Source organism: Haliotis rubra, unplaced genomic scaffold (genome assembly GCF_003918875.1).
Source record: "Haliotis rubra isolate DU_JTF1 unplaced genomic scaffold, ASM391887v1 Scf7, whole genome shotgun sequence".
Classification (NCBI taxonomy): Eukaryota; Metazoa; Mollusca; class Gastropoda; order Lepetellida; family Haliotidae; genus Haliotis; species Haliotis rubra.
This window is the reverse complement of record NW_025767412.1, coordinates 3,651,639-3,662,500: the sequence shown is the minus strand read 5'-3', so window position 1 is coordinate 3,662,500 and position 10,862 is coordinate 3,651,639. Positions and strand designations below refer to the sequence as shown.

The window sequence follows — 10,862 nt, the reverse complement described above, 5'->3', positions numbered from 1 at the left end:
AAACACTGTAAATAAAACATATTTGGTAGTATATTGTGATAACGTAAATAGAAGAGAGAAAACAGAGCATGTCTGTGAACAGAAAACGTTTTATTGAAGTCAACAAGTCAATTAACAAGATAAAACAAGCATTGTCATGAAAAGTATCAGTCAACGCACAGCGCCGTGCCTCTACACCCACTCAATATTTACCCAATAACAATGAGTATCCGTATTCATAAACACTGATAACAATGCACCAAATGGTGAACACAGGACTTCTGTCCTTAACACCGCAATAAATAAACAGATAACAAATATTCATTTTCCGAAAGGAAAAATGCAGCAATAAATTGACTGGTAAAAATACAGCACAGGGGAGGTAACTCTTTACAATACTGACAAGCGGAATGGTAAGAGCAGTTACGAACAACCAAGGCCTAGATTTTCGAAGCTCTCTTAGCGCTAAGATAGTCGTAAGTGCCATTCATTAACATTAACTTACGACTATCTTAGCGCTAAGAGAGCTTCGAAAATCTAGGCCCAAGTCTATAAGTGTTGCGCATGTTGGAACTGTACTGTTATGTACCAATACAATTCAATTACAAAAAGAAAGACGAAAAAAAGAAAGGAAATATTATGTACCTTTACGTGAAAGGAAAATTGAAGTTGACCAAACATTTACAACCTTTATCAAAAACTTTAATTTATCGAAACACTGCAGTCTTAAGGTCCAAAACGGGGCGGTGGGGTAGCCTAATGGTTAAAGCGTTGGCTCGTCACGCCGAAGACCTGGGTTCGAATCCCCACATGGGTACAATGTGTGAAGCCCATTTCTGGTGTCCCCCGCCGTGATGTTGCTGGAATATTGCTAAAAGCGGCGTAAAACCAAACTCAGTCAGTCAGTAAGGTCCAAAACACAACTGTAACAACTATGTCGAACACATCACAATTTGTCATTAGTTTCATTTTCATCCACAATGACATTGTGTGTACTTCGCTCAGTACTTCCTAGTGGTTTGTGAAACTTACACATGCTGTGAATAGTAATTGGGATGGAGACAGGTACAAACATGAAATTTACGCTTCTTGCAACGTAAAATACAATCATTGCTGAAGAATCGATCTGTGCTAAACAATGTAAAGCGAGGTGCAAGTAGGATATTTTACATACGCTTCTGGCATTCCTTTCGGCTGACACGTTGATGAAACAATGATATTTTATTTACAAGAGATAATTCCATCTCTCTTAAGTATTTTCAAACTGTTCGGATTAGGCTAAATTTAAGGTGAAACACGTGTTGACCAGATCATACGAACCTACAACCTTTATTCAAATATTTCATCCAGATTACATTTAAGGTGGAAAATGTTTTGACCAGTTCATATAAACCTACTACCTTTATTCAAACTTTTCTGAAAAACCGGCATGTTGTGAAAACTTATCTTTAACACGGTTAGTGTTATATGCAAAGCAAAGTATACCAATTTCTTTTGAAATTTCAACACATCTTCGACAAAACGATGTACATTGCAAGCTCGCTGTCTAAGAACATCTGTCATAGCATGTGGAACACATTATGTGATTCATAAATGCATATTCGTATTATATATATATTCATGATATGAATAGAAATTGTGATGGCGATACATATAACTACAATTTAAAAGAAAATTTACACTTCTTTTAAATGCAACGGAAAATATCATTGTAGGAAATTCAACACTGCTTACTTGACAGCGCAAATCTACCCTGGGACCTACATTTGACACTGATAGAGACCTTCGTGTTGGAAGTGATTTATGCTGCTATAACAGTAATTGTGTCCCCGAGCATCAGGCTTGCTGCAGAACATGCTTAAGTGGGTGTGAGCCTAATGCTGGGATTAGTTCAGGTGACACAGGGCGTAGAAATAAAACATTGTACTAGCAAACTGTCATGCTTAGATGGTGTAATTACAAATTTAAAGTGACACTTTCTTATAATTTTCAATACCATTTTGCAACCTGAGCCCCATGGAATCATATTCTGCAGATGTTCGAGACTGGCTATTCTATGGCGATGGCATTATTTTAACTACGTTTCGTTTATTTTTATTTTTATTTTTGGTACCGGTACGTTACAAAGATATGCCTCCGTTAACCTGAAAGTAATTTGACAACTAATGCATGTGGTAAGTTTGTGAGAGTACCTATATCTTGGGTTCCATTGCGATTGATTGTGCTCTAATTTCCAGTAGAAGCTTTATTGTTGGATTTTAGCTCTATGCGTTTTGAATATATACATTGTGAATAAGTGAATTTGGATTTCAATGCCGAACTAAGTCACAGTGCTAATCTGTTAGGTATGCTTCGGTTAGTGTGGTGAATATCCAACCTTTTGCATAGTAGTAAAATAATATGTGAAAACAGAAGTCAGTCTTCTTTGTTCGACCATGAACTGAGCTGATCTAATTAAAAACAAATTTGGTTTTCAAAACTATCTACAACCATATATACAAAGAAATTTGTGTTGCAGCTCTGGGAACTGAGAAAACACAAATTACCTCAGCCGTGTCAGCGGGATCGGGTGGTCAGGCTCGCTGACTTGGTTGACACATGTCATCGTATCCCAATTGCATGGAATGATGCTCATGCTGTTCATCACTGGATTGTCTGGTCCATACTCGATTACAGACCGCCGCCATATTGCTGGAATATTGCTGAGTGCGGCGTAAAACTAAACTCACTCACTCAGCCGCATCCGACTTTATAACGGTAATTACGCGATCCCTGAATCAATTTCTTCCCAATTCCCCCCAAAATAAAAACACACAATTTCTTTAACAAGGACAGGTTATAGATTTATGTTCAAAATGCCGTCAATTCTATCATGGTTTGAACTATAAAGAAGCACATTAGATGGGCAACGTCCAGGTTTAGCCTTTTGCTAACTGCGGGTGTAAAAGCGGAATATTTTAGGCGCAGAACAATCTATCTACACTCATTACTTTAATATAGTGTGTCGCATACAAGAGATGAACAAACATTAAATTCTGGACATAAACCAACAATTGTAACAGAACAGAAACATCATCGAAAATATCACACTCCGCTTGTGTCACCTCTGAGATGAATGGGTTATGAGGCATCTGTAATCGTACGGGCCCGGTCCCGTCGTGACCGCTGGTTCTAATGCCCATTGGGCAACGTCTAACCCTGTGCAAAGTCCAGCCCTAACGCTACAAGCACTCCTGAAATACGGGCTAGGTAACCCATAACAGTAAGAATAAAATATCCTCATCGAAAAACTTCGACTTTCTCATCTTCATGTCAGAGTTGGTATTCTTATCACATTTGTATTCCATAAATAGAACTGAACATCCTTGTACTTCAGAGATTCCTCCGTAGAAGTCCGTGAGTGCAGACGGAGCATAAACGTATCTTAAATAATAATTGTTCCCCAGGTCAGGGAGGGTTCATGCATTTGGACAGAAGCAGGCTCTGACCAGGAAGCACGTCAATTCCAAAGCAGTAAGCAAAAGATGTAGTTAAATGCAGTTGAGCTTGAAGTGTCACAGAACATTAAATATCAGATGAGCTTGAAGTGTCACAGAACTATATATATCAGTTTTACCTGGAGTAACACAAGTACTGCTCTAACGTAGTGTTCTAAAAGGTTTTCTATTACCTGGTGCATGAACATGCTGAACTACCTACAGCGTGATCGTATCGTGTCAAGGTGCATTGTACCAGACATTGCACCTAGCTGCTTCAAGATTCTAAAACAAGTGTTAGTCCAAGACTGGAATCGTGTGGCTGTTCTCAAAACTTCTGTCGGTTACACCGGCGACTAAGTCCATACAAACACAGAAATTCAGGTCAATGTTATAACAATCTATTCCCACAGAACTGAAGTCAGCAACTGGTTCCATATCCCGTGTCTGGCGGTGCTTCCTCTGCACACTGAGGTTTGTGTGTGTGAACCTCAGGACCGTCGTTCGGAGCTTCGTCCTCATCCGAATTATCATCAGCTTCCACAAGTTCCGTTGTATCCATTCCTGGCTGTCGTCTGATGAAGCGAACCACGGGCAACATGGCGGTTTTGTAGTCCGGGTTGATGAGCCATATTGCAGGCTGAATGCCCGACTTGGCGAACAGGAGCCATTCAAAGACTGTGGTGACAGGCAGGATCCAATGGATGCACTCCAGGGATCCACAACTTCCCAGACTGAGCCCCACGTTGAGGACAAAGCAAGGGAGGGACATCAACAGGGTGATCGCGTTGGCTCCAGACAGAACCTTCAGACTGAAGACCTTGTTCTCTATTCTGTTAAGCTCATGGTGAGTTGGTTTGGAGAACTTTTCCTTGATGATTATTATGACCAGGAAGATGACAGTGACTACCCCCGGGACGAAGAATCCCAACAGAGCTGACGCGATGGCACCCGTGTAGGAGATGTCAGCATGACAGAAGAGGTTGGGGTGGACAATGACGGCTTCAGTTGCTCTAAAGTTCCAGACAGATTGGCCGAAGAAGACCAAGTAGAGCCACAGCAGAACGACCAAGGTCAAGTTCAGGGCTAACTTCACTTTCGGTCCAAACTGAAGACGACAGCAGTGGCCGAAAAGACGATTCAGATTTATCAATCCTAAGGCATGAACACTAACGAATGTCGTGTAGTAAAGAAACGTATTCCAGATGAACAAACTCTCACAACCATGTGTCCACACCTGCTGAAGGTAGAAGTCTGCTGCCAGCGGACAGTAAAACACCCCAACCGCCAGATCTGCTAATGCTATTTGCACGACGTACAGTGTAGGTCTCTGGGTACGTAGGTATCGACTGGTTAGAATAACTGCTATGAGGAAGGCATTCGCCAGCACGATCCAGAACGTGAATATGACGGACACTGTGGCGACAGCACCTTGGGCGCCCCAGGGTTTGAACTCGGGGATTGAGAAGTTGCCCCCATACCTGTCCTGGCGTCGGACGTCCTCGGCGCCACTTGTCTCTGCCCACTCCAGCCTGCTCTCGCCGGTCATCTACAACACAAGACGTCACTGACTAAACTCAAACAACACTACGGATCCAAGTCACGAGTTAATTTCAGTCTTCACTACATCGATATCACTCCAAGGGTTAATGTCAATCACCAGGACAGTTCGCCTGAACAAAATTACAGATTAGTTACGTTTTAGTGTATACTACTTAAAGTTAATGCATGTCATGTAATGATTAGTACACTATCCTCCAATAAGAACAGAGATAGTCACAAGCTCATGTCAGTCATTACAACACTACCCTCTAACAAGGACAGAGATAGTCACAAGCTCATGTCAGTCATTACAACACTCCCCTCTAACAAGGACAGAGATAGTCACAGTCTCATGTCAGTCATTACAACACTGCCCTCTCACAAGGACAGAGATAGTCACAAGCTCATGTCAGTCATTACAACACTGCCCTCTAACAAGGACAGAGATAGTCACAGTCTCATGTCAGTCATTATAACACTACCATCTAACAGGGACAGAGATAGTCACAGTCTCATGTCAGTCATTACAACACTGCCCTCTAACAAGGACAGAGATAGTCACAAGCTCATGTCAGTCATTACAACACTGCCCTCTAACAAGGACAGAGATAGTCACAAGCTCATGTCAGTCATTACAACACTACCCTCTAACAAGGACAGAGATAGTCACAAGCTCATGTCAGTCATTACAACACTACCCTCTAACAAGGACAGAGATAGTCACAAGCTCATGTCAGTCATTACAACACTACCCTCTAAACAAGGACAGAGATAGTCACAAGCTCATGTCAGTCATTACAACACTACCATCTAACAAGGACAGAGATAGTCACAAGCTCATGTCAGTCATTACAACACTACCCTCTAACAAGGACAGAGATAGTCACAAGCTCATGTCAGTCATTACAACACTACACTCCAACAAGGACAGAGATAGTCACAGTCGCATGTTAGCCATTACAACACTGCCCTCTAACAAGGACAGAGATAGTCACAAGCTCATGTCAGTCATTACAACACTACCCTCTAACAAGGACAGAGATAATTGGTCACAGGCTCATGTCAGTCATTACAACACTACCCTCTAACAAGGACAGAGATAGTCACAGTCTCATGTCAGTCATTACAACACTACCCTCTAACAAGGACAGAGATAGTCACAAGCTCATGTCAGTCATTACAACACTGCCCTCTAACAAGGACAGAGATAGTCACAAGCTCATGTCAGTCATTACAACACTGCCCTCTAACAAGGACAGAGATAGTCACAAGCTCATGTCAGTCATTACAACACTGCCCTCTAACAAGGACAGAGATAGTCACAAGCTTATGTCAGTCATTACAACACTACCCTCTAACAAGGACAGAGACAGTCACAAGCTTATGTCAGTCATTACAACACTACCCTCTAACAAGGACAGAGACAGTCACAAGCTCATGTCAGTCATTACAACACTGCCCTCTAACAAGGACAGAGATAGTCACAAGCTCATGTCAGTCATTACAACACTACCCTCTAACAAGGACAGAGACAGTCACAAGCTTATGTCAGTCATTACAACACTACCCTCTAACAAGGACAGAGATAGTCACAAGCTCATGTCAGTCATTACAACACTACCCTCTAACAAGGACAGAGACAGTCACAAGCTCATGTCAGTCATTACAACACTGCCCTCTAACAAGGACAGAGATAGTCACAAGCTCATGTCAGTCATTACAACACTCCCCTCTTACAAGGACAGAGATAGTCACAGTCTCATGTCAGTCATTACAACACTACCCTCTAACAAGGACAGAGATAGTCACAAGCTCATGACAGTCATTACAACACTGCCCTCTAACAAGGACAGAGATAGTCACAAGCTCATGTCAGTCATTACAACACTACCCTCTAACAAGGACAGAGATAGTCACAAGCTCATGTCAGTCATTACAACACTGCCCTCTAACAAGGACAGAGATAGTCACATGCTCATGTCAGTCATTACAACACTACCCTCTAACAAGGACAGAGATAGTCACAAGCTCATGACAGTCATTATAACACTGCCCTCTAACAAGGACAGAGATAGTCACAAGCTCATGTCAGTCATTACAACACTACCCTCTAACAAGGACAGAGATAGTCACAAGCTCATGACAGTCATTACAACACTGCCCTCTAACAAGGACAGAGATAGTCACAAGCTCATGTCAGTCATTACAACACTACCCTCTAACAAGGACAGAGATAGTCAGTCACAAGCTCATGACAGTCATTACAACACTACCCTCTAACAAGGACAGAGATAGTCACAAGCTCATGTCAGTCATTACAACACTACCCTCTAACAAGGACAGAGATAGTCACAAGCTCATGTCAGTCATTACAACACTGCCCTCTAACAAGGACAGAGATAGTCACAAGCTCATGTCAGTCATTACAACACTACCCTCTAACAAGGACAGAGATAGTCACAAGCTCATGTCAGTCATTACAACACTACCCTCTAACAAGGACAGAGATAGTCACAAGCTCATGTCAGTCATTACAACACTACCCTCTAACAAGGACAGAGATAGTCACAAGCTCATGTCAGTCATTACAACACTACCCTCTAACAAGGACAGAGATAGTCATAGTCAAGCTCATGTCAGTCATTACAACACTGCCCTCTCACAAGGACAGAGATAGTCACAAGCTCATGTCAGTCATTACAACACTACCCTCTAACAAGGACAGAGACAGTCACAAGCTTATGTCAGTCATTACAACACTACCCTCTAACAAGGACAGAGACAGTCACAAGCTCATGTCAGTCATTACAACACTACCCACTAACAAGAACAGAGACAGTCACAAGCTCATGTCATTACAACAGTCATTACAACACTGCCCTCTAACAAGGACAGAGATAGTCACAAGCTCATGTCAGTCATTACAACACTGCCCTCTAACAAGGACAGAGATTACAAGCAAGTCATTACACTACCATCTAACAAGGACAGAGATAGTCACAAGCTCATTACAGTCATTACAACACTGCCCTCTAACAAGGACAGAGATAGTCACATGCTCATGTCAGTCATTACAACACTACCCTCTAACAAGGACAAGGAGAGAGATAGTCACAAGCTCATGACAGTCATTATAACACTGCCCTCTAACAAGGACAGAGATAGTCACAAGCTCATGTCAGTCATTACAACACTACCCTCTAACAAGGACAGAGATAGTCACAAGCTCATGACAGTCATTACAACACTGCCCTCTAACAAGGACAGAGATAGTCACAAGCTCATGACAGTCATTACAACACTACCCTCTAACAAGGACAGAGATAGTCACAAGCTCATGTCAGTCATTACAACACTACCCTCTCACAAGGACAGAGATAGTCACAAGCTCATGACAGTCATTACAACACTGCCCTTAACAAAGACAGATATATAGTCACAGATTAGTGTAAAACAAGGAAACGGGCAGATATTCTGGTTGCAAGCTAATGTCATTACAAAACCACGCTCTCCTGGTTACATGTGAGGCGTGCAGTGAAGGATGCACATCGAATGTAACTGGGTCAATTCGTTCATCCGAGCCGTCTCCCAACTACACGTACCGCATCTGGTGCATATAGAATACAGTAATTGGTTCCAGGCCAACGAAGCTGCCTATCAGATATAACGAGAAACCGTGAAATATTTTAATTTGTCGTATCTGACAACGATGCATGTGGATATCTGTCATACTGAAAAAATTACTGGCATGGATTTCGGTTGAAATCGGGAAAACGAAATATTAGAATAAAGGGGAATATCTTTGTTTCTTGTATGTTTAAAACAAGTCAACACCGTTATAGAGGGTTTGAAGAACGAATGTGAAGTGGAGAATATACTATATGTCTGATGTTTACAGGGATGAGGTAACAACAGCTTGACATAGAATCCCTTCCCTAACTCTTGTGTATCGTCTGTGGGTCAGTCATCAGCGCTAGGGGCGTCCTCTGAACTTTGACATAAAGAAGCTGTCTGTCGATTATAATACAATGTAAAATGGCAGACAGAATCGATTAAATTTAGAGGAATTGTTCAAACAGCACAACTGGGAACGGTGGCACCTTTGCCTTGAGTAACTTCCCTCGAATGGTTACCAGTATACCAAACATGGTCAATATTAGTTTTAAAAACGGAAATCTTACGTGACTTTTATCATTCAGTGTAAATATATATTTATAGATATATGAATATAATGTAAACATGTCACGATATACATTTTGGGACACATTACTACGCATGTCTACATAAGTAAAATCAAAATGTTGATACATTTTGAATAAGTGTGATAACACTATCGATACATTCATCATTTACTACACATATTTTATTACATGAGAGAGGGGGTGTCTGATTGTCACCACGGGTGGTATCGACCTCCATCTGCCATCACCTACCTGCATACTAATCAGCGTTGAAACCACGCGACACTTCGCTCACACCTGACTTCAACAAGCACGGGATACCATTCACACCTAGACGGTGTACAACAAGACGAATCTCACTTCCATTCCCGCAATCAACAATCCATGATGGCTAACACTACAGACCACGTGACCAGCCAGCATATTTTATGAGAATCCTGCAAGCAGGCGGTAAAAGCGTTCTCTCTCGTTTTGCAATCAATAACCCCAGTATTGCATGTCGTATGGCCGTGGATGGGTGGTGTGTTGCAGGGGAAACATGTGTTTCCTCCATCTACGACGTTTGTGATACCAACGTCGTCATCTTTGTACGAGGAAGTTTAAACCAATTGAGGTCGGAAAGAAAACGGAAAGGGATCAGCGAAGTCGTGTAACTGCTGAAGGCGGGCTACGTCGCCTGTCTGTGGAGGCGCATGTGTGGAAATGCAGAATGTTCTATACTGCCTGTACCGTAGTATCGCTATCCATACATATATGGAGTCTATTGAATATTGTCTTACATGCCTTACTTGCAGCATGCTACATAGCTGCATGATATATGATATATAGTATTTGCTATCGTGAATGACACCGGGTGTCATCTAATATACAAGCACCTACTCCTGTAACATCCTTCGTAATACCTAATATAAGTATCATTTTGTAGCATGTTTTATGCATTCGTATGAATATGCATTCGCATCTCTGTCCTTAAATAATAGATATAGCATAAACAACAACAATATATATATTGGCTGAAAGACGGAACCCGGGAGAATCGTGGAACTTCCAAATTGCGCAGTTCCGACTACATCCTAATGATGTGTTTCTGAATCACTCCTGTCTCACTGGTAACACCCATCACAAACACACGCCAAGGCAAATCAATAATTCACCTAAAAATAACCTTGATATGGAATGTTTAATGGAAGCTTGTATGGAAGCTTGTTTAATATCCTATGAATATACAAGCCTAATAACTACCATTCGAAAAAGTAGGGATTATTCCATTTTTTCGAGCATACCACTAGCCAATGCCAATGCATATGAGAAAAAGTGATATATATCCATACAGATGAAACATTTCCAAAGGAATGGAATAAATTGTCACATTTCCCTTAATTTCTCTTCATCATCTGTTTCCTCCTTGGTTTCATCATTTGCACTTTATCAATCTTGCAAATCCAATATCCCCTACTTTTTTGGAATGGTTATGTATAGGTTAGACCACAAGGCCCCGTGTTTAACCGTTGAATGCGTAGCGCCGAGGGATTTAACTCAGCATTTCAACGGGTAAACACGGGAGCCCGAGTGGTCTAACCTATTTAAACCATGGCCATCTTTAGATGGTATTAATTTGATTGATTATTCTGTAAATGTAAGTTAAAACAGCGATCTGCATTTTGTGTGTAGGTATGTTTTGCGT

General features: G+C 41.5%; 1 protein-coding gene across 1 annotated transcript; it reads right to left on the bottom strand.

Annotated features, from left to right (window-relative positions):
- Positions 1-69: 69 nt before the first annotated feature.
- LOC124258660 lies at positions 70-9,805 on the bottom strand. The gene is made up of 2 exons (XM_046692731.1): positions 9,431-9,805; positions 70-5,004 (listed from the first exon to the last, which is right to left on the bottom strand). The coding sequence occupies exons 1-2, from the start codon at positions 9,434-9,436 to the stop codon at positions 3,877-3,879; spliced, it is 1,134 nt and encodes a 377-aa protein (XP_046548687.1). The 5' UTR covers positions 9,437-9,805; the 3' UTR covers positions 70-3,876.
- Positions 9,806-10,862: the final 1,057 nt, after the last annotated feature.